General features: G+C 41.7%; 1 protein-coding gene across 2 annotated transcripts in view; it reads left to right on the forward strand.

Moving 5' to 3' along the window:
• The first annotated feature begins 3 nt into the window (after window positions 1-3).
• Window positions 4-25,974, forward strand: part of SCN4B (sodium voltage-gated channel beta subunit 4) — a 69,317-nt gene continuing 43,346 nt past the window's right edge. The window contains exons 1-3 of one of the 2 annotated variants that reach the window (XM_075191525.1): window positions 4-154; window positions 4,967-5,077; window positions 6,820-6,969. In XM_075191525.1, the coding sequence (XP_075047626.1) occupies window positions 6,879-6,969 (91 nt within the window). In that variant the 5' untranslated portion in view covers window positions 4-154; window positions 4,967-5,077; window positions 6,820-6,878. Of the gene's footprint in view, window positions 155-4,966; window positions 5,078-6,498; window positions 6,664-6,819; window positions 6,970-25,974 lie in introns of those variants that run through there. The other variant, XM_075191524.1, reaches the window with a different exon arrangement.

The raw sequence follows: 25,974 nt of genomic DNA on the forward strand, positions 1-25,974 counted from the left end.
GAAGTGGCCCCCCTATTGGGAAGGAGCGGGGTTGACATCTTATGCTCACTTCTGTCTGGAAGAGTGGTGCTGGGCAGTGGGACGTCAAATCCCACCACCACTTTCCAAGCCCAACACTGACTTTGAGGAGCAGCAGCAGCCAACGGCTTCACAGGTAAGAAGCTGCCGGGGTTCTCCTACATGTCAGCAGCCAGCACACAGGGTACATTAAAACAACTAGATGGCCGCCTAGGTTCACCTAATGGCAGTGACGGTTCTGCATGCCAGCTTGAGATCAACATTGAACAGTAAAGCCCTGTGTGCCCTCGACAATCCACTAAATAGATACAATTCAGGTGATAATCATAAAGTATATAGATGGTAAGCATGGGAACAGGGCCCTCATACCTCTTTGTCTGTTTGTTAATACTCAGACTTGTTTTATTTCTGTGTTTGTTTCCAAATATAAAGTGCTACAGTGTGTGCTGGAGCAATAAAAGGTAAAATAATATCGACAAGAGATAAACCGGTAAAATCATTGGATAGAGCATAATTAACACCAACAATAGCTATTTAGTGTAAGTAGTTTCTTTGAAATATCAATTTTTAAAACTTGTATTGTGTACAAAAGTGCCAAGCAATGGGTGGGCTAGTGGCCCAATGCTACCCTCTAAGACTTTTTTGACCCCTAAAATCTCTTCTTTTTTTTAATATTATTTGACCCACAAGCATAAAAAGTTTGAACTAAATATCACTTTCATTAAATATGTGTGCAGCAATTGCTTCAGTATTATTCTTCCAACAAAGGATCCAAATAAAATGTATTACTTAAGTATTAATATGTTGTAGATTATATTTGTCACATGCACACATTTTACAGAACATTAACCATTTGCCATACTTCTAGAAAAATGCATGTTATACATTTAATATATTTTACATTGTGTCACATATTCCAGCTATAGGCTCAAAACAGGGTTTATTTGACTGATTACTTAATCTGGTTTTCATAGTTGAACTCTGGTTCAATTAATTTTGTGCCTTTCTTGCACATTGGCTATTAATTGTATTGTATAGTATATCTGTCTATATAAAATGGGTTGTGTCATATGTCATGCTTTCATGGCTGCATCCATAATCAGTTACTTATACTTCAAGGCATGCTTGGTGGCATTTCCTCACACAACTAAACAATGAGGGATGTAATCCCCACTTAAGGGATTTAAGTGAACACATGCAAACTGAATTACTTAGTTTTGTGAGGCAATTATATTTTTATGTCTGGGGACATGTGAATACCTTCTATATTAAGAAGGCTTTTACTATGTTTTATTTTGTTTCATGTTTACCCCACGTTACTGCTTGTTCTGTATGAACATATAAAATGAAAACTTTGAACAGGAAACAATAAAATGTCACTGTTGGTTACAGTATGACTACTGCAAATTTGAAAACATGTAGACGCAAAAACTCATAAACTGCAGACTGAAGAGTTCTTAACTTCTGTTACTATACCCCTATAGACAAGCTTGACCAAAACTTAACACTAAAAATAACGACACCAGACAACTGTTAAATTTGGCTATAATTTAAGTTGCAATTTATTAGATTTCAATTAGAATTTGGTTATTAATTTAAATTGGTGGTGGAGAAGGCAAGGATGGTGAGGCGACCTAACCTATGTCAAAATACCAAACAGCGTATGGCCATTCGGCACTAACCACTGGTCCCAGGACACATCCTTCACGATTGGTATGTTCTAACTCTGGCCTCCACACTACCAAACAGTGTATGGCCATCCGGCACTAACCACTGGTCCCAGGACAAGTCCTTTACGATTGGCCGGTGCTAAATGTGGCGTCAGCTTGCATGCCCCCCTCTGGGCTCACAATGCCCTGCCAATACAGAGCAGGCCAAGGAGTCCTGTTTAAAGAACCAAGAGCCAAGGTGCTTTGAAGAGGGTAGTCCCCTTCGGCCAATCAGCGATAGCACCGTGTGTCCGGTTGCCGGCTCACCAAATTTGTCTTCCTGCCACAAACCTGTTCCGTAAAGCAAAAGGTTAATGACAAATGCATAATAACCAAACATATAGGGAGGGTGCAGTGGGATTTCCAGAAGCGGAAGAAAGATTCCACATGCTTTGTCCAGACGTATATCCTCTCCAGGAAGTCACCCACCCCCATCCCATTGACTGGAAACTGGAGAGGAGTTAACCCTTAAGCTGTAAGTACCATTTGTCATCCCTGTCATCTGCGTTTAGGGACATTTTGCTTATGTCTGTACTTGTCATAAACTGAAGACTGAAGAGTTCTTAACTTCTGTTACTATACCCCTAAAGACAAGGTTAACCAAAACTTAAGACTAAAAATAACGACACTAGACAACTGTTAAATTTGGCTATAATTTAAGTTGCAATTTATTAGATTTCAATTAGAATTTGGTTCTTAATTTAAATCTGTGGTGGAGAAGGCAAGGATGGTGAGGCGCCCTAACCTATGTCAAAATACCAAACAGTGTATGTCCATCCGGCACTAACCACTGGTCCCAGGACAAATACTTTACGATTGGTAGGTGCTAACTCTGGCGTCCGCACTACCAAACAGTGTATGTCCATCCAGCACTAATCACCGGTCCCAGGTCAAGACCTTTACGATTGGCCGGTGCTAAATCTGGCATCAGCTTAATTGCCTCCCTCTGGACTCACAATGTCCTGCCCGTACAGAGCAGGCCAAGGAGTCCTGTCTAAAGAACCAAGAGCCAAGGTGCTTCGCAGAGGGTAGTGCCCTTCGGCCAATCAGCGATAGCACTGTGTGACCGGTTTCTGACTCACCAAATTTGTCTTCCTGCCAAAACTGGCAGCCTCCCAGGCCTACAGCCTGCCACCGATTGCTCTACACGCACCTTCTAGCCCTCTAATTAACTGCCTGATAAAATGACCTAAACCTTTGTCTGTTAGGTGTACCCCATCTGCACGATATAAATGGACTTGATCGACTGTGATTTGGGGGTGTTTAATGCTGGTTCCGCCTAACAATCTTATTACTCTACCTATATTTTGATTCAATTTTTGATGATACGCTTCATAATTGAGAGATTAATAGGACATTTCCATGTTAATCTGGGTATGACTTCTGACCAACAAAGATAAACCGATGGCCATCGGGCTCTAACTGTCCCCAAATTCTCCCTTATGGCTATAATCAAGTCGAGGGACTTACCTATGCCCAAATCATTACCCTCTAGATGTATTACTAAAATGTCCGGGGCACTGTCTTCTGCAATTTCCATGGACAGCAGGGGAATAAAGGCTGACCATTGCATACCTCGTCTACCTATCCATTGAATATTAACCTGCTTGTGGTTGATAATAACAGACATGCATATACCTACTTGCGTTCCCACGGGTGCACAACCCGTTGTTGAAGGCAAAACATCCATTGCGTGTTCCCTGATGCATGCCTTGCCTCCCTTGCTTTTGGGGCCTAGTGGAAGGGGCCGCTGCGGCCACTCATGAACCATATCTAGCCAGACCTCTACATCTTTACAATCAAAAGGTATTATATGCTGGCCAGATACTCTTTTCCCGAAATTCTCATCATAATTGCACCAATGCGACTCCCCATCTGTCAGGAATATATCAGTAATAAGATGTACATATCGCCATACGTGTGCCACAGCCTCTGGTCACGTCTCAATGTATGTGGCTGCGAAAGAACAGTAACCTGACACCCATCGTGGTAAAGTTTTGTGAGCGCCTTTACCTATCCCCCCTTTCTCTCTCGCTGTCTCTAATTTTTTCCTTGCTTCCTCTGTGAGTTTAATAGATACACATAAAACCCTTTCTTTATCCTGTCTCTGATACACGGCCGAAGCACGATCAGCAATGCTGTATAAGAGCATTTAACCACGTCTGCGCCCTACGGCCTGCTGAGTATGCAACTTTCTTTTTGCTGCGTGTTGGCCCCTGTGAAAAGAGCGTGTAGAATTTTCATTAATTTACGTGGCCCTTGCTCATCTTCTGACCCTTCGTCACTGGATGCTAATGGTGGACTATATATTTGTGAACATACCACATCAATTCTTTAATGTTCACCTTATGTCATCGTTGTGTCCTCCACCGTCGTCTGCCCTGTTGATGCGTTGTCCTCACTGGCCGATTGTGGATGGTTGACTTGCCCCGCTGCCTGGTACGTGCTTCCAGATGAGTTGTCCGGACCCGGGCAAATTCCTGCTGAACTTGTCGTGCTAGCCTGTTGTGCTGACAAAAAGGGTTAGTTTGATTTCTGCTACCTGGTGGACTGCCTGGCTGCACTATGCTTTGTTGCGCTACTGATGATAACGGAATTTGGGGCCAATATACTGCTCCCCCCACTACATCTGTATTTTGTAGCGTTATGCTTGGCATAGATGGTGGCTGGGTCCCGGTGGGTGCTGGGGGTTGGTGTGACCTATTCCTGTCCCAAAAATCATGTTGCTGGGATGTAGGTAGTGAATGGGGGATATAACAAGCACACTGCCAGGTATGATAATAGCGGGGGACGCAGGAAAACACGGATAATATGGGAACTGGAAATAGAAATGGAGAACACGCTACAGAAAAAGGGGGGGGGGACAAAGCCTATGAATGAAGGGAATGAAGCAAATATCCTCGTCCAAAAACAGTAGGGTTAATCATACAATGCAATACAATGAGGGATAAACGAGCCACTGAATGAGATGCTAATAGCAGGTGGAAACAGGAGAGCTGGTGAATCTTGGAGATAGGACAACAGCAGAAATCACACATCAGAGGAGGGGGGCAGGGAATTCCTGCAAGGATAGAGAAATTAGAAATAAAAGCAAGGAGAAAAGGAATAAATACCGCAGAGACAGTACAAAACCACAGAGAAAACAAAGGGAACAATGCAGGAAAACAGCAAAAACAGCAGGGAGAGAATAATAAAGTGATGATACTAAGCCTGTACGATGTTGTCCTGTTGATTTCCAGAAGCGAAAGAAAGCTTCCACATGCTTTGTCCAGACGTATATCCTCTCCAGGAAGTCAACACCCACCTCCATCCCATTGAGTGGAAACTGGAGAGGAGTTAACCCTTAAACTGTAAGTACCATTTGTCATCCCTATCATCTGAGTTTAGGGATGTTTCGCTTATGGCTGCACTTGTCATTAGCTGTATCCTATCAGTACGTCTAGCAGGCTAAAAACAAGCAAGGAAACCATCAACGTACTCAGCTCAGCTAATTGCTCAGCTCAGCAGATATATGACTATTCACAGTATAATGTCTTGATGAAGGCATACATTAAATCAGCCTGAAAGGTTTATAGCAGAACACAGTTCATTCAGTTATTTGATTCAAATCTGTTACAATTCTACAGTACAGTGATTATTGTAACACTAAGAAAAAATGAGTTTAGCGCAATTATGAAGCAAAACGTCTATGCCTCTTGAAGTAAAGGGCAAAGGTGGTGTAAAGTCATGAAGCTCAATTTAAAGTTTTGACCCATGTTTGCCGCAGACACATAAAAGAATAAACCTTACCAGGCAAGCAGAACGTCACACTGCTGGAAGAGATGAAACTATGGTATACTATTACCTAGGAATATGTGATGCATAAAGTAATACAACTTACCCATTGGACTCTTCTTTCTTGTCTAGTCACTCCAATCTGTCGTTTCAGTCTATCCACTGCTGTCCACGTTGTGCCATATCCTACTTCATTCATTCCAGGTCACGATCTCTCTATTTCCACAGTTACCTTAGCAGCCTTGTCCCTCTAGATATAACTGAGTTCATACCTAACATTCCGATCTCCGTTGCTACCATTGTATCACTCAATTCTATTCTTGCCTCACTGTCTTACTTCTTACCCAATCTGACTACAGGACCTCTCTCTCCTCACTCTCCTCTTTCTCTGTCGCATGTGCTACCCACCCCCCTCTTTCCCTCACTCTGTCCTCTGTATATGACCGCACCGTCTAATGTGTTTATCATTTTCTGTATCTCTCCTGATAAGCTATAGCCTACACACATTACTGATGATAAAGCCACAGCCTAATGAAGTTACCAAGTTGCACTAAATAATGATACAGGGTATCTAGAGTAATCTAACCGTAGTTGCTGTTTTTCCATCCTTGTATGCATTGGGATGTGTGATAACTATCTAAATGAAACAATATATATCTGGGTATTAGTTGATACAATACATGCAGCTCGTGGGACACACGTTGATTTGTGTACTTGTAAACTCACTATAGCAACCTTTCTGGAGAATAACGTATGAGAATAAACACCTGCTTTGTTGTCAAAGGAATTTAGTAATATTGGTCATCGCTAAGCTGGATGTATATTCTGTTGAGTATCTATCTGTACACCATGCAATGAAAGTACTGCATAGTGCAATATGTATGTATATGTTGCCTGCAATGAACTCACTGCGCTGTATAGTGATTGAGAGTATCTTCATACAGAAGAATCTGCAGACAGGGACAAGGGGCGGAGCTTGTGCCTGCCTCCTCCCCCATTAAAACTGCAGAGAGGAAAACTCAGCAGTAGTGTATCTGCACATGGGAAGCAGTACGGGGATAGAAGGATAGAGGGAGAGGTAAAAGGAGAACAGGGCAAAAGGTGGAGAGAGCGACATATACTGGAGGAGAGCAGTAGAAAGAAAATATACTGAGGCAGGCAGGTAAGTAGATACTGTGGTACCCAGGTAGGTATCAGGCGATGAAGATCATATCTGTTACATGAGGGAAAGGAGTAACACAGGGACACACTGTGATTGGGAGGGATTGAGAAGAGTAACTATTCATCTTTTACACACGCTTGTGTCTCCTTCCTCAAGATCATCACGGCACTTTCCAGACGTTCCGTTTTTCAAATTCCCTCCTTCCCTGATAGAAAATGCCCATGGGACCCCCGTGGGATCGAGAACTACCCCCCTATGAACGTGGCCCACTATGGCATCGACAGTCATGGCTCATCTTGACCCTGGGTAAGTGAGAATATTTAATTTTCAAAGAGCTTACCCTGTTAAGTGCTTGTAGCGCTTATGAACAATTCCCCAGCTCTGTCCTGGACTGTTATACTTATAACATGTGAAAGTTACTTTATGCAGTGTTCCTGCAGCACATAGTTCATTTATCTGTATGCGTGAAGTGGCTGCCAGATTAAGTGTGTGTGCCCCGCTATACTTATCCCTCTCCTATATTTGAACACAATTTATACATCTAAATTTAGCCAAACGTGACAATAGTACCCCCACCACACACACACACCACACACATTAAATGCCAGACAGAGACTGCAGAGGGACTGCAGGGATAAGAGACTAAAGGAGGGCGTGGTGTAACATTTAGAATTTGTGAATATAATGTAGGTCTGACATTGTTGCCCGCACATTGCAATGCTATAAAAATCTCGGGATATTTATTCTAGGGAAACACACAATTTCCATCTGAACAGATAATTTATGTCCCCTGTCAGTGACTCAGCATTAAGCACCAGAAACTGCAGGCTGAGTCAGCAACAGGCCACCTCTGCCACTTGTCATAAGGGTATGCTACCTGCTTACTGTCTCAGCAGCCCTGGAGGCTCTACTGTTCTCTTCTAATTTACATATTAAGGGGTTTGTTATAGTGAGACTATTCAAAGTCTGATTGCATTTTCTTTTGGAAGAATATGCAATATTTTACTCTCGCTTAGTAAGTGCCTTGAATTACACACAATCCTTGTTACTGCTATTTCAGTATATCTGTGTTATATACTTTCTCCCCAAAGCTGATCACCATTTCATTGAAAATGATTTCTTGTCCCATGCCATATAATTCCCATATTAATCCTGCATCTAACCTACACAGTTCTCACCTACCTAAACCATTCTTTCAAATGTGTGGCTCTAGGCTACTTCTGTGACCCTGGTTACAATACTTATTTACAATACTTTGATTTATTTTAAGTTTTTCATTGGTTTCTTTTTTTGTATTGGAGTGGAAAATGTACAAACTGCTCTAAGCTTAATTACAACTTTGGTCTGCAATGATTTAAAACAATGAAGCTTTTAGACCTTTAATAATGTATCAGTCATTCCAACAAAGTGCTGCTCCATTTAGAATGAACACGAGTCTCACTTAGTTTTGTTCACTAAATTTGACCTTCAGTATCATTTGAGTTTTATATGCCTCTTTAGGCTAAAAGGCTATTAAATGTTCCTCAATATTTGACACTATGCAATTACCTTCTTCTAACTTGATATGAAAGAGAACCCAGCTGCTGTCATTTCAGTCAAAATGTGTTGTCCATAATTTGGCCAAAATATTCATGGCCTCAACCCAGTACCAATATTTATCATTCTATATGAGTGCTACACTCACATTTGTGCACTATGTAATAATGAAATGCTGTTCAGGGCATGATCACTCACCTGCAAAGCAGCATGAATGTGTTATATAGATAAAAAAAATAGACAGTTTAAATCTGTATGTAATGTATTTAATGAAACATTTACTCTGGCAAGGTGTTCCCCTCCCTTTATAACACTACTCTCATATGAGTTTCATATGCTTGTTTTAGACTAATATCAAGCATTGCTTGATCTCTGGCACAATATGATGAGCATTTTTGTGGTTGGAATATTTTGTTTTCTTTGGGTTAAATAATAATAAATCATCTGGTTCAACAATTTCTATAAAGTCCCCATAGTCACACATTGTTAGACGAGTTGGAAACTGATTCTTTGCAGTCACAGCAGTAAAACTTTGTCCAACAATGAAGCACTTGGAATGGGCCATTACAGCTTATACCTTTTAAAAGTTCGATGACTGATTGCTTAAAGTCAATAGTCTACAGCACCATCAAAGAGGCATTAGATTCCAGTCAGTGACTCCATTATTAAAGTTCATGTAGTACGAGGCACTGGGCTTTGCAACAATTACCTATTATGGGGCATATCTCAGGCATATATAATTAAACTAGGTGCATACATTTCCCTCCTTCACAAGCAGAGCATTGTATAGAGGGACACATTTCCCAACTTTCCCTGCTGTCAGGACAAAACCCTGACAAAGCTGGATAGTCACTCAAAATCAGGAGTGCTCCACCATAATCAGGACAGCTGGTAGACTGTTTCGCTCATGTACTTCTTCTTCCAGCTTTCACTACCTGCTGCTGCTCATGTCTTAGCTCATTTACTGCTTGTCTAGATCCTGGAAGGCTGGAGCCCGCTTTGGAAAAAGGATAGGTGTACACGGAATCCTTGGAAGGATTAAACACACTAGGCCTCCCTCTCCCAACTAACCCAATGTTAAAACAACAGTACCAATGTTTAATAATTAGGCCTCCCTCTGTGCAAAGTGCCTGGAAATTAAATAGCATTCACATTTATTAAATAAACCTATTCCCCCCAACCTGACCCAAAATTGAATAATAGTACTCACATTCAATAAATATGCCTATTTTCATCCAAGCAACCCCAAAATTAAATAAATGTAATTCACATTTACAAAATAAACCCATTTCCCTGCCAAACAGTTTTAACATTAATAATTAGAATTCACATTAAAGAAATAGCAATCCCTCTCCCCAAACAGCCCCACATTCAATTAATAGCCCACAAACCACCCGACATTAAGCTAATAGTCCCATCCCCCCATTAACTTAATAGGCACCACCATGATGCCTCGCTTATATTAAATAGCACCAACCATCAAATAAATACCACCCACCAATGAATTAATGGTTCCCTCTCACCAATAAATGAATAACCCCCACCCTCAACTCACCATTAAATTATTAGCCCACCCCTATTACATTAAAAGGTCCCTCCCTCTCCCAAAACACTTACAAAGTATGTTGCAGCGGAGTGCACCCCATGTGGGACATGATGTCAGCGGAGTAAGAGTCAGAAGGGAGATAAGGACTAGACAAGGATGATCCGCTGCCACATTGCAGTAAAGTGGTTGGTTCTGGAGGAGGGGGCAGCATACCACGCCCAGGAATGGAGTGGTGCGGGGGTTGATTGCAGGCAAGTGGAAATCCCCTTATATGTGTACCTGGTTGTCATCTCTTTTCAGCTGTTTGACCCAAACTCCTATTTTCTCTCCAATACCTTATTTCTCCCTCTCCCATCATTATTTCCCCCTCCCTACATCCCTGATGCTTGTTTGTACCCACAAACACTTCTGCTCCCTGGACTGACCTCACTATCAAATCATCTTATGTCCTCCTCCTTCTCATGGCTGCTGGCAGCATTTCACCCAACCCCGGGCTTTGAGCAATCCCCACTACCTGCTCATGCTCCTCTTTCAATCTGAAATTTTCCATCCACCTCAATCTTCCAATCTCTCCACTACCCTTTGTCCCCTGTTCATGTGCGCTCTAGAACACAAGATATGTGTGTAACAAACTCACAAACATCCATGATGTATTAATTTCAGAATCCCTCAACTATGTTGCCACTACAGAAACCTGGTGTACCTGTTCTGACACTATATCCCCTGCAGCTCTTTCCTACAGGAGCTCCTTCCTGAGCCACACTCCCAGATCCAGAGACAGGATGACAGAGTAGGCATCCTACGTTCTCAAGTTATGTACCTACTGAGTCATACCCCTAGAACCCTCCCTCTTCTTCTGTTCCTTTGAAGTGCACACAATTTGTCTGATCTCTCCCCTCTACCTTTGTGTTGCTATAGTTTATCGCTCCCAGGTCCAGTGTCCTAATTTCTTTACATCTTTGTTGCTTGGCTCAAATACTTCCTGTTCTCTCGTACTAGCAAAGTTTCACATTCCCATGGACAACCCACTGTGTCTACCTCCAGAAAACTTATTTTACTTATTTCCCTCTTATCTCCCCCTTTGGTCTCTTGCAGTGGACTTCATCTCCCAGCGACTGTGATGGTCCCTTTCGTGTCTTCTACTGTGCTCCTTCTCTAGTTTCTCCATTTTGACCCCTGTGTTCTCTGACCACAACCTCCTTTCCATCACCTTTACCTTACCACACGAACTCACCCTGCACCCAAATCCACACTCAATCTACATCTCATCTTCACTAAAACTACTGTTCTCTTCTATTAGTACCCTCTGCCTCCTGCTCAGATCTGGCTGCCTCTTTTTACTACCAACCACACACTTGCTGTAATTCTCAGGAAGCTCCAGCCACCACATACATTTTCCAGTGAAAATGACTGTGTCATACCAAATAGGCCCTCTACCTGCAGTTTGCTTCTGCACTAGGACCACTGAGGACCACTCAAGTTAATGTCTCTCCAACTCCAACTTTCTTCATGATAAATTTATCCTTTTGTCTTACAACTGTGCCACTAACCTATTTACACATTCTTTTAATCTTGATGCCTCTTCACCACTTTCAGCTTGCTGCTCTGCCCGCCTGCACCATGTTTCCCTTCCTCCCTAACAGTTCTTGACTTTGCAAACTACTTCAAATTATCATTGAAGAGAATATCTCCTCATGTCACACCCTGCAATTGGACTTCCGTTTAAACCATTCCACTGATATTGCCTTCACAAAAGTAATCTGCTTACAAAATCTAAGGGCTAGATTTACTAAACTGTGGGTTTGAAAAAGTGGAGATGTTGCCTATAGCAACCAATCAGATTCTAGCTGTCATTTATTTAGTGCATTCTACAGAATGACAGCTAGAATCTGATTGGTTGCTATAGGCAACATCTCCACTTTTTCAAACCCACAGTTTAGTAAATATACCCCTAAGAGTTACTTCAGCATATCTATTCTCCTGGATCTCTCTGACACCGTTGATCATATTTTTCTCTAGCATTGCCCTCACTCTGTTGGCTTTACTGACACAGTAATCTCCTGATTCACTTCCTACTTGTTCAAGAGCTCCTTCAGTGTCTCCACCGTTGGTACATACTTCCCTAAACTCAAGCTCTGTTCTTGGCTATCTGTTTTTCTCAATGTACATCTCTCAGTTGGTGAAATAATTATATCATTTGGCCTCCAGTACCACCTCTACACTGATGTGGTTGTCTCTTTCTTGAGATCTCTCCCGTCCTCTACTATCTTGTGCAACAAATTGTCTCTCTCTGTTGTTTCCACATGCATATTCAAACAGTACCTAAGGATTAACATGTCCAAAACAGAGCTTATTTTCTTCTCTGGTTCCAGAATCACCACCAACCCTTAAATCTCCCTCATTGTCACCAACACCACAATTTCCTCAGTCTCTCAAACCTGCTGCTTTTGGTGTCCCTTCTGCTTTACTCCTTACATGCAGTCTCTCACCCAGTACTGTCACCCCTGTCTTTAAAATATTCCTAGAATATTCCCTTTTCCTACACAATATGCCACCAAAAATTCTTATACATTCTCTCATCAGGTCCCAAATTGACTACTGCAATTTCTCTTATCTGACATTCTCTACACCCATCTGTCCACATGTCAATGCTACCTAAGTGCTGTGGCAAGATTGGTTTTCCAAAGGCTCTACATTCATTGCACCACTCTGCAAATCCCTACACTGGCTCCCCATTTTTCAGAATCCAATTCAAATTAATAATCCTCAACTATAAAGTCCTCAACAACACCACCCCCTTATAAATCTCAAAACACAGCTTGATATACTCTCCTTTATGCTGTCTTAGATCTGGTTTCCAGGTACTGCGTTTCCTCCCACACTCCAAAAACATACTAGTAGGTTAATTGGCCGCTATTAACTGACCTTAGTCTCTCTCGGTCTGTGTGTGTTTATCATAGGGAATTTAGACTGTAAGCTCCAATGGGGCAGGGACTGATGTGAGTGAGTTCTCTGTACAGCGCTGTGGAATTAGTTGCGCTATAAAAGTAGCTGATGATGCCTCTGACATACACTCCACTCATGTGCCCTCTTTACTATTTGTTTTCACACTTGCATTTATTTTGTCCAGCTTGTATGTCACTGATTGCTGTTTTCCGCACTGTTCAGCACAGTGGAGCACTCTGGCACCTTTCAAATCAACAACAACAATTATATTAATAACAGTTCTCCCATGTAGCACTGTCACTGTGCAGGCAAAATTTGAAAGTGTGTTCTGTGGGAAGCCAGGTAGAGAAGAAACCATACAGGTTAAATAACTGTATTAGTGGCAACTTTTTCAGTTAGATAAATTGACGTTGAATTGCGTTTAATTACACATATTAAAAGTTAAAGGTTGTTGGTGACACTTGCCTTTTAACTACGCTAGCATTGCTCCCTGTTCTCCCAAATGTATATCTTGGAAGTTCTCCAATGGTTCTGCTAGTTGATCGGATTGAGGGATTACACCAGTCACGTCACTAACGTTGGAGGTCTTTTTAAAAATACACTTACAGGACCAGATTAACCATAGGGCTAACTGGGCTACAGCCCAGGGGCCTATGGCATCCAGGGGGCCCTTGAAAGTGCTCAGCAGCAGTATTGATCGGTCGGGGGCGGGGCGCCCCCGGCGCGATCAGTGCTGCTGAGCACTTTCACTGTGGTCCTTCCCCGGCGCGCTGTAGTCTCCTTACTGAGGAGATCTCGTGAGTCTCACTCTCACAAGATCTCCTCAGTAAAGAGCATGCAGCGCGCCGGAGAAGGAGGTAAGTGCCGGGGGGGAGGGGGGGGGGCTTGAAAGCAGGGGTGCGGGCAGCTCGGATCACGGAGGTGGGCCCTCACGGGGGAATGGAGGCCCCCTTAGCCCAGGGGCCTTCATTCCCTTAATCCGGCCCTGTACACTTGCCAAGGAGAAACACACAACTCTTCCTGTCTCCTATACAAACTTTTGGGTCGTTTTACTTACATTAGACTTTTTAACTCAAGTTGGTTAGTTTAATAGCGACATATTGATATCATATTGCGCCTAGTATATAATATTTGTCTTTAATGTCATTTAACTGCTTTCAACTGGGAAACTTTTTCTCACCGGAAAGAAGAAAGCTATAAATATCCTATGTTATGTGTCAGGGGAAATAACCAATTACAAAGCAACAGAGTATCACCTGATGTTGTTAGTTTAACCCTTTCAATATACCAGCTAGCATGACATTTACGTCTCAACAGACTTTTTATTTAGGTTTATTGTTATTTGTGGTTTTGTGGATTAAAGAAAATTTAGGACAAATACATTCTACAGATTGGTTCTTCTGACGGCACAGAGGGGCATGCATGGTTTTGATAACGGCAGAATACAGATCTATAATTATGGCATATTTTATCAGTATTTTATGACTGTTTAAAAGAACACACGATTCTTTGAATAGAATAGAACAATTTTTCTTTTGCATTTATTAAAAGCTTTCTCGTCCTATGTGTGCACTTCCATTTGTAGTTGTCTAATGTAAATATTAAAAGATATCCTCAGAAAAATAATCCTGTTATAGGAACTTACCTAGTTTATAAATGGTGCTTGCAGAGCTCAACATTTAGTACAGTTTCATTATTTGATTTCTCTTAGCTCTTTAGTTCCTCTGCTCCACTGTCAATCTAATTGAGGTTTAGTAATCGTCTCACCATACATTAACTTGGAGGTGTGGTCTATTAGCAAGGGATATATCTCACATTTTTGGTATAACATCACTGGGGGTGCAGTCTGAAAATGAGAATAAATTATAGTTATTTATGGAAATATAATATAGCAATTTGCTAAAAGTGAGCATAATATTAGTACTATTAGTAAATTGTTACTATACTATACTACAATTAAATATCCATTTAGGAGTACTGCAAAGTTTAAAGATTTGCAAAGTGTTGTTTTAAAATGCATGCAAGCACATTAGGTAATAGTGTAGCAGTTTATGTCACCTAGGTGAACACAGACATTAGGGGATTACCAGGAGTATATTTTCAGGACTCGATAGCTCAAGTTTCCAGTCTCTCAAAGCACAAAATAACAATAACAGTTTTAATTTATTATAGGAAATAACATACTTACATAGATTGTATTTATAGTATCTAAACACTGATATATTTACGCTGCTTCCTGTGGTGAAAGTGAAAGAAATATGATATTGTAAGTAATACAGTGGGGATTTTCAATGTCAAATAGGACCCAGAGAGAAGCTGTAACCTTGGTATGGTCTGATTCTTATACACAAGGTGACACAATGTGTACTGGTAATATCAAAGGGAATTAGGAACTGTAAACACATTCTTGTTTATGGAAAATCAAAGGGATTTTCAAAGCTGGAGGCCAGTCCTTGGATAACATTGAGAAGAAAGGATTTTAATTGGGGGTCAACGTTTCAGTAGTGTGCCCAAAGAGAGATGTGATTGATAGTTAAAGCTTGAATTTCTTTAAGAGTCGGGACATTCATTTTGCAATTTTAGATAACAGCCAGAAATACTCATCATATTAGAGATGTGTGTGTGAGGTCAGTATAAAAATAGAAAGTAGTGAGAGAAAGAGAAATTGCATTGGTATTTATTTTCTGGAAAAATTTAAATTAATTGTATGAGAATAGAACAGTGCATAAACATTAAAATGGAAAAGTGGAGAAATGCTTATAATAATTGTCAGTTTACAAGGCAGCGCCGCTTTAAATTTAAGCGCTGAAGACGCCGAACTCGTGGGAGTTCAAGAATCCGGACATTAATACATTTACCCCCTGATTTGCAATGTCTCCAGATAAAAACTATAGGTAGAGGCTATTTTGTTTTATTGCAGTCTGAAAAGAACAACTGAGTGTCAGTTTTTGAGAGAACTAGGTAATCTATTAATTACACAGAAGGTTATGTGTAATTAATAGATTATTAAGAGAGTGTGCTGCAATACTGTGTGCTATACCAGGAAGAGGATGGTCATTTCAATTCTCCAAGAAAAATGAGCTGTCACTTAGGCTGGGTACATACTACAGTGTTTTTAGTGTGTACGCTGTAGCATTTAACAATTATCATTACAAAACCCCTTGTTTAGTTGAACAAGATTTTTAAACCGGACTAAAAATCTTGTTCATCACTAGAATGATATTGTTCCAATCCTGCAGTGTGTAGGCACTCACGATCAGAATCTCCATAGAGTTTACAGAGTCATGAGGGTATATTCACTAAACTGCGGGTTTGAAAAAGTAGAGATGTATCTATAGCAACCAGTTGGATTCTAGGGGGTTAATGTATCAAAGTGCGAGTTTGCAACTCCAGCGATTTTCTCGGGAGAGTTGAAACTCGCTGATGTATGAAGCTGAGATTTCATGCAAAATCGCCAGAGATCAAACTCCGGACTGTTTGCCACTGCAGCTATACAGCTCTCAAATGTATGAAGCTGCGAGTAAGCAAACTCATGAGAGTTTGCATCAAAACACGCCAGATACAACACGCTGCTTGATAGTGTTTTTTTTCGTGTGTAGCCGTCATGACGTGTGACATCATAACGGCTCTGTGCGCCGGCCCGGCTCCCGCGTAGGACTAGCTGCAGTGGAGGCAACTGTCAGTGCTTTGGTAAGTGTAGAGAATATGTGTGCAGGGAGGGAGGGGGGGGGAAACAAACCGCATATGTGTGTAGGGAGGGGGGGGGGAGACAAACCGAATATGTGTGTAGGGAGGGGGGGGGGGAGACAAACCGAATATGTGTGTTAGGGGGGGGGAGACAAACGGAATATGTGTGCAGGGAGGGGGGGAGACAAACGGAATATGTGTGCAGGGAGGGGGGGGACAAACGCAGTATGTGTGGAGAGGGGGGTGGAAGACAAACGCAGTATGTGTGCAGGGAGGGGGGGGAGACAAACGGAATATGTGTGCAGGGAGGGGGGGAGACAAACGCAGTATGTGTGGAGAGGGGGGGTGGAAGACAAACGCAGTATGTGCGCAGGGAGGGGGGGAGAGAAGCGGAATATGTGCGCAGGGAGGGGGGAGAGAAACGGAATATGTGTGCAGGGAGGGGGGGAGAGAAACGGAATATGTGCGCAGGGGGGAGAGAAATGGAATATGTGTGCAGTGGGGGAGAGAAACGGAATATGTGTGCGAGGGGGGAAGAGGGGCAATAAATGTCTGTGGGGGGGAGAGGGGGTGATTGAAAATGTCTGCAGGGGGGGGCAATGGCTGTAGGAGGGGGAAAATAAAAATGGCCAATGTGTGTGGGGGACATTATGACTATAATGTATGTGGGGGACAGTTTATGACTATAATGTGTGCTATTAAGTGAATGTGGGGCTGTTTGGAGAAAATGAGGTCTAATTATTAAATGTGATTTTGAATTATTTAATGCCAGGGATGTTTGTGGGAAATGGTTATTTTTATTAAACATAAATGCTATTTAATTTCTTGCTGAGGTTGTTTGGAGGGAGGGAAATACATTTATTTATTAAATTGGAATACTATTATTTTAATGTTGGGGCTGGAGTGAGGCCTAATTTTATAACGTGGGTACTATATTGTGTTAACACCGGTGCTGTTTGGAGTTTTCTAACTTTCATGTACCCATTTTTTTCCAAATAGGGCCCCCAACATGCCAGGATCCAGACAAGCAGCAACTGATCTAAAGACACCAGCAGCCACAAGTGGTGACAATGACAAGACAGGTAAGAGAGAGCAGGACAGTCTGCCAACTGTCCTGAATTTGGTGGGTGACTGTCCCGCTTAGTCAGGATTTGGTCTGACTGCAAGGACAATTGGAAGGTATGTCCTACTTCACATTGTACTGCTTGTGAAGGCAGAACTGTGTGCACCTAACAGTAGTGCTCACAGTTTTGCCTATGTATTCGTTGAAAATGTGTCTAATAACCATATTATATAATAGGAGCCCCCTGTCTTAAGTGCCTAGGGCCCCCTGAGACTAAGTCCAGCTCTGGTTAGCAGGAGGGAGCGGATAGCTACTCCCAGTTTCCGGACAGGACACAGCCTGCAGAGCAAGCCGAGGAGCTCTAAGTCTCATGAGATTTATTAATCTTGTGAGACTAAGAGTTTCCCTGCTCACTCTACAGGACGTTCCCACTATGATGGATGTCAGCAGCATCAGAAGCATAGATAAGTACAGTTGACTGGGGGTGTTGTAATGTGTTTCTGGGGTGGAGGGGTGGCATGATAGGGAGGGCCTGATAAATGTAATGTTTTATTATAATGTATGTAATGTATATATCAATGCCCCATGTTGACCACGCCCCCTGCATAATGTGGCCACGCCCTTAGCGGCACCCAGTTTTTTCATGCTCATCAACAGAGATGGGCCTGTATGCGTGAAATGCCAGGGCTGATTTTTAGTCCCAATCCGGCCCTGGTAACAGTGATGTGTTTACAACTCACTGTTACAACACAGGAGAGTTCGCCAAACACAGGAGAGTACACAGGAGAGTTAGCTAAACTCGGGAGTGTTTTACATCGCACAAAATCGCCAGAGATGACCAGCGATTTTAAACATCAGTGTCAAAATCGCAGCTTGATACATTTCAGTTTTTTTTTCCAAAACTCGCGATTTGCCGCGATTTAAACACGCTGGCAAACTCGCACTTTGATACATTCACCCCTAGCTGTCATTTTGTAGAATGTACAAAATAAACGATAGCTAGAATCTGATTGGTTGCTGTAAGCAACACCTCCACTTTTTCAAACCCGCAGTGCAGTAAATATATCTCATGATCTTTTCAGCCAATGGTTATGAAAGATGAAGAGCACAGATCTGAGGGAAAATCTTTTTTAAACATGTAGAGTGTGTATGCATGAATTGGCATGCTGATCGGGACTTTTTTCTTCAGTCGTTTGTAAAATCATTACTGATATGTCATCGGGAGAAATTTTCTGTAGTGTGTACCCAGCCTAATACTTTTTAGTTACAAATTAACAATTATATTTGTCTATATTCAATAATCACTATAACCAGTCTGCGACTACGCAGTCCCATACGCAGCAAGCCGCAGTGTGTTTTGACACCTTTTTATTACAGGCAGCTTTAACCGTTTTCAACAATTTATGCTACATTAGCTCTTCTGTGGGATTGGACCACATGGGCTAGCGTTTGCACCCCACCCCCACCCCCTTCCCCGCGCATCAATGAGCTTTGGGTTCTCATCACCCTGTCACCTATTGGACTACCTTGGACCACTTTTAGTATGTTCTAACCACTGCATGTCGGCTAGACATCACAATTTGGCCCTTGTCAAACTTGCTCAGGTCCTTCCGCTAGCCATTTATCATGCTTCTAACAAATCAACTTCAAGAACTGACTGTTCACTTGTTGCCTAATATTTCCCACCCCTTGACAGGTTCCATTGTGAAGAGATAATCATTGTTATTCACTACACTTGTCTGTGGTTTTAATGTTTGGGTTGATTGGTATATATTATAGTGAATGTACATTATCCTCACTCTTGCTCCAACTCTGCGAGTTTACATTTTTAATGATCAATTTGTACTAAACTGGCAAACTTGACATACTGGGCATGCAGAGAAAACCAATTGCTTAATTATGATCACCCACATACATTCTGATGTGTTTTCATGTTCTGGTAATCAACATTTTCTCTTCAATTAATATCTTGTGTGTCATACACATAGTGAGAATCATGAAACTGCATTAAATATGATTGCACCAGGTGAAAAAAATAGTTGCGTTTATAGGCAACTTAAGTTGCCCATAAACTTCCATGATGGAAAAGTGTGTCTTTCTATAACAAACCTAAATCTCACAACACATTTGACATTTTGGGAGGCCTGGTATTGGGATACAACAGAAACAGATAATGCATTGCTGCACTAATACAAGTAAAATTCATGTAGGATTTTAATCCAGTCTCTCACCATGTCTCAAGAGACACAGCTGAGCTGCACAATGGGAAGAAACACACAGTTCACCAGTGGGAAATGAATTGACCAGAAAATTAGATTGTGCTCATAATGTAACCAAACATCCAAGACTGGTCCTGAATCAGGACTGATGTTTCTTTAATCTCTATTAACTAATTTTCCAGTTTCTGGTCCTAGAACATCTAGTGAAACAGCCTATGAGAAAGCAAGTTTTTTTTATTCAATCATAAATATGTGATACACAAGGGGGTTATATATAACTCCCATGCCCACTGTATATACATCTATAACTATAAAAATACAGTATGAATATAAAAGGTTCCAGTAAATGATAAGCCCTCAATATGGCTCTAGAAATAATTTCTGTCTATGGTTTTCCTCCATGTAATATTTAGTCATGTTATGTTGGGTCTGTGCTACCATAAGAGGCAGAAGATATATCATTTAACATTACTATAGAATAGAAGAGGGCTGCCCATATGGCAGCTGACAAGCTGTACACAGCCTGCCAGGCCACCAGAATGGTACAAACAGCAGTCAATGGTTTCTACTGTAAAAAAACTGCCATTGTTGTAGTTTTAGCGGTATAAAGCAGAGTGGTTACCTTAACTGCTTGGCTTCACTGTTATAAGTCACAGCAACCCACGGTTTCAATGGTTGAAACAGTTGTTGCAGGCTAGCCAATCAGGAAGCCGAACAGTTGCAATGAGAAACACACTTCATTGATTGAAACTACATTCAATTTCATTCTACAGAAGCACCACGAAATACACACTAACAGACATATGTAACTTCTCTCCAGCATGGTGCCACAGTGGTTAGCATTGCTTCCTCACAGAGTTGAGGTCATAGGTTCATTTCTGACTAACAGCCCTATCTGCTTGGAGTTTGTGGACCTCATTTAGAGTCGGACGCAAAGTTAGTTTTAGGCGCATCCAGCAAAAAAACACTACCACGCATGTGCAGAAAGCACCAAATCCGCCTGCATCTTGGACGCAATTAACACTTGCGACAGCTTGCGACTCACTACGAGAGAATGGGAGGAACATGGATTTGTGAAGGCGTGACCATGTAAATACATCCTAGTGAGGCGCAGATGCAACACTCATCAAAACAGGGCTAAAGCTGTGCGGCAGGAATTAGGTGGTGCAAGCGTTAGCTAGTTGCATGGACTGCTGGCAGCTAGGTAGGGTATTACGAGTGGGACACGACTGGGGTTGCTTGCCACTCGTAGTACCCTACCAAGCTGCGGCACAGTCCCACTTCTACATTTCTTAAACGGACTTTACGTCCGACTCTAAATGAGGTCCTATATGTTCTTTCCATGTTTGTGTGGGTTTCCTCCCACATGTCAAATACATACTGGTAGGTTAATTGGCTTCTGAAATTAACTCTAATGTGTGTTTGTGTCTGTGGGTAGAGAATATAGATTGTAAGCTCCACTAGGGCAGAAATTGATGTAAATTATTAAATATTCTCTGCATAGTATGTACCTGCTATATACATAACTATTAATACATAAATCCCTGCAGTCAGAGAGTGCTGTCCTACATAGAGACAACATTGGACAGCTCTGGTGTAGATGGAGCATATCGTTGAGAACTGTAATTATGGACTGTGTATAATAACTTTATAATAGAATTAATTTACTGATCAAAATAACATTTATTATGTGATCCAATATCCATTCTGTAGTACCAGCAACATGGCAGCAAAACAGACAGGAATTTAAAGAAATGCTAATTTTCTTTAAGCAAAGTTTGGTTATTTCTACCTTGTTCGCAGGCATAATAATAAGGGAAATCACAATATTTACTATAAAAATAAATATGATAGAAATGCTGAAGTTTATACGTCATGCCTACCTTATATCAGACATGACCTAGGAAAGGCTCAATGTGACTGTGTGAGGGACATTTATAAAGGGTTTTATATAATTGTGGTGCTTTTTTATACTGCTGTACACTTTTTTAGTACAATTACTTGTTCACTAGCTTTGTGTGGTGCAGCGTGTGCTCTGTACGATGCAGTGTTTTTATGTGGTGATCTAAGTGCAGACATATGCTGAGTTAGTACTTACATGGACAGATCAATATTACAGATGGCCTAACTGGAAAACCTCTCTCTTGTCACGTGCCCTAATACTCGGAAATTCAGAGACATGATCACAAGTAATACTGTGTTTATAATAGTGTCTGTATAGAGGGCAGCAGGAAGTATCTTTAAATTATATTCATATAATTTTCTGTTTAGTATGTTCCAGGGGTTAAGCTGGGTACACGCTGATGCAATAACTATGCAGATCACGCGATAAACTACCGTTTGTTCTGATATTGCGGAGTGTGCACGCTCCCGCCATCATGTTTTATTGCGCCAAAGCACATCGCATCGGTTAATTTGGTTTTATAAACTCAAAAATCATGATCAATGATGTTGGGCAAATGTGGAAGTGTGTATGCACTCACGACCAGCAGTGTAAGCAGATCTCCATAGAGTGTGCAGAGTCACAATCTATTCAGCAGATGGTTAGAGCACAGATCTGAAAGTAAATGATGTAGGTGTGTACACATGAATCTGCATGCTCATCGGGACTTTCAGTCGCTGGTAAAATCTTTATAGAAATTGCATCTGAAGTAATTTTCTATAGTGTGTACCCAGCTTTACTCTGTACTGGGTGATTATTCATACATTCTGACCAGTGTCAGAGTGGATACGGAGAGCATGGCATACCAATGTAAGGGGCATAATTACTCATTGTAAGTGCCTTCATTCACTGCCATCCTGGAAACTAGAAACTAAATATAGCATATTTGTTAGGAACCCCTCCAGCCAGCACAACACAACCCGGAGTCTACTCTGCCAATCAGGTGTTCACTGGAGCCCCTGATGGTGGGGACAGGCTGGGCTGCAGACTGACAGAGGGTCGTGAAGTGTGTACCGACTGGGGAGAACCAAGGCAAACGAAGTGAAGTCCAAGCAGAGGTCAAGGGCCGGCAGCAGATAGCAATTCCAATTAACAAGCCGAGGTCAAGGGTCATGAGCAGACAGGAAGATCGGTAAACAGGCCAGAAGACAGGGTCTCGAGATACACAAGCAAAGTCCAAATCCAGGCAAAGGGTCATACACGGGTAACCAGCAGAAAGTTCAATAGGCAGAAACAAGGCACAGAGCAGAGCAGGTCAGCAGACTGGGAACAGAAGCTATAACCGGCAGTGAGGCAGCAGACCTCACTGCCTTAAGTACCCAGATGGACCAATCAGAGCTTGCCCCCAGATAGAGCACACTTGCAGGCTAATTGTCTGCGACACTAAACACCAATCAGGGCTTAGCCCTGGCATCCACATTTGCAGGCTAATGCCTGCTAATTCAGCCACAGGCTGAATCTGATTGCTTGCCCCATATGCGCGTGCGTGCCTGGCTGCCGGGACGCTGCGCTGAAGAGGCGTCCGACCGGTCGGGAGTAGGGAGGAAGTGACGTCCCGGTCGTCATGGTGACGGCCGGCACGCCGGAGAGGACAGGAAGCGAGCCGCGGCGGCTGTGAGTACCGCCGCGGCTTGTGACAATATTGCTAATATTTGAATACAATTTTTAAGGGGTTTTTGCTGATGGATAAGTGCATCTCATGTTATTGTACTTGTATGCACAGTTGTGCATAGACATATCATATTTATGTATCAGTATCTAGTCAGCAGTAGATAAAAGTACTGTATATACAGTTTAAATGAATGTATCAATGAGGTAAATTTGATATGAAGTGTTTCATATGATGTTGGGATAGATCAAATCTCAGCTGAATGATAGGGTACACCTGATGAGTGGTAGGTAGGGAAGAAAGGAGATCTTTCAAAATTTTGTGATGTGGGCAAATAGTTTCTAGTGGCCTACGTGCTTGTATAATCTGTATGCGTATACTAAGTAGAGGACCTACATAATGCATAAAAACAGTAAAAGCAGAAATGATAGGTAAGTGCATACTTACCAACCTTGGAATGATGATATCCGGGAGGCTGCGGGGGAGGTGGGCGTGATGGGGGCGGGCCTTCAAAATGTGCATCATTTTGGACCCGCCCTCCTGTTTCGTCATGACGCATCCGCGTCATTTGACAATGGGGGCGGGGCCAAAAGCCGTGATTCACCAGGAATCGCTCCATTTGGGACCTAATTCTGCCCACTTTCTAGTGAATTGGGCAGATCCGGGAGATTGCCACACTCTCCCGGGAGTCCGTAAGACTCTCGCAAAATGCGGGAGTCTCCCAGACATTCCGGGAAAGTTGGCAAGTATGGGTAAGTGTGCCAACTGAAGTGCAGGTTCCTCCCTATGAGCTTGTATGTTTGGTCTCTGCACCTGAGGTGAAGCAGGAATGAGGTTAATTAGTTGAGTAGTATGTAACACCAGGAAATGCCCTCCAGCAACCTGGGTTAATAGATGCTCTAGCAATAAATAATTTTGTTTTTATATTAAAGCATAAATGCCCCTTTATGGTTTTTTTAGAGTTTAAATATACAAAATACGATCCCTCTAATACAATATGTGTAATCATTTGCTAACTACACTCTGCAGCAGAGCTCATCTAATAGTTTCCTACAGCCAGGCGGCCAGGCTTATTTAGTGCTCTCTGACCAGCCGACACTGCTGAGTCATGTGGCCGACCTCAGTAGTTTGGGTGTGCGCCTGCGCAAGACTTCAAGCTGCTGAGCAATTGGCAATAGAGTATATAGCTCTTGTTCTGCTAAATAAGCATTTTTGGACTTGGTGATAATGATAATGATGATTTTCTATCGCTGCTTATAATGGCGATAGAAAATCTGTAATCGCTGCCATTTGTGAATAAATTTTTTGCCAGGTTAAGTTACCGCTTCGCTGGGTCAGTCTCAGGGGATATCAGCATGTGTGAAACGGCTAGCTGGTTGGCACATGTGTAGTGGAAATGAAAGCATAGACATGAGCTTTCACTTACACTAATGAAAAAAAATTATAAAATAAATATTTTAAAAAAATCTAAACATTTTAAATTTTTTATATTTTAATGATATTAATGATTGAAAAATGTTTTACTGAAATAATTCTGAGATGGCAATGGCAGAAGAAGGATTTCAACGATTTGTGTACTGCTGTGACCCATGTTGAAAAGGATTCCCATTCTTTGCACGGAAAAGCTTCCGCCAGTGAGATCCAGTGAATCTTTTTGCCAACAATAGCACTGCTATCGCCTGCAGTGACACTTATGGGGCTATTTTTGAAGCTCCTAAACCGCCATTTTCAGAGGACAACCGCAGTTGTAAGGATCCCAACTATTTATAACTCAAGGGTCCCACTATTATCGTATACAAATGCAGTCCCCATAGGTTTCTATGGGGACTGCTATTTAACGTAATTTACCAAGATTTTGGCATTAGCCATTGAAGCTTATGGGGAGAGTATTGCGTTAGAGGGATCTTCAGATCTCTTCCCGCATCTTACCTTCTCTCCCCTCCAGATACTATAGCAAAGGTATAGTGACCATAGAGGAGATCGGAGATTATGGTGACTGCTGTTCCAGCAGAACACTTTTAATGAATGGTCACAGTCTTTAATTTCTTATCATTGCGACAATGAATGAAAATGATCGTGTCAAAAATGCAGTTATTGTTAAAAATGCCCCTCTGATAGATAGTGAGAAGAACATCAGTTTCTGTAGGACAAATCTATTTGATAAATAGGCCCGTAAATGTGCAACAATGAGCCTTGACTAAACAATTGGGAATCTAGAAGGAGGGATTAAGCTTTGTAAGTCTTAATAGGGTTAGATACCATTGTACATTGTTTTATAGATTCCTTCCTTGATAGTTATATGGATCGATGTCTTCCCTACACTGCACCAGGTGAAGGTGAAGGTTACAGTTAGATTTATGTACCAGTGGGTTATATAGTGAATTCTAAAAGGAGAGATAATCAAATAGATCTTGCTCCCAAGAAGTGAGTAAATATTCCATATACGTTTATTTTGTCTTCCCCACCTAAATTACTTTCACATTCCTTTTGATGCTGGGGTGGAGAGTAGTGATCCTTTTGATTGAGTGTACATTGACTGGAGTTCATCCTACCTATACAGTTTACATTCTTATTCTTTTTTAGTTTGTAATATCAGCAGTGGACTTCTATTTTAGCTGATCTCAGGTTGCATGGTTGATATGTACTGCATTCTATCTTCTTAAACTGTCAGCTTGACCTGGACTGGACAGTGATTTAATATTAACTGAAATGATATTCTAAATGATTATATTCATTAAATATTTTAGCAGATTTGTAATACTT

The sequence above is a fragment of the Mixophyes fleayi genome, chromosome 11 (genome assembly GCF_038048845.1).
Source record: "Mixophyes fleayi isolate aMixFle1 chromosome 11, aMixFle1.hap1, whole genome shotgun sequence".
NCBI lineage: Eukaryota > Metazoa > Chordata > Amphibia > Anura > Limnodynastidae > Mixophyes > Mixophyes fleayi.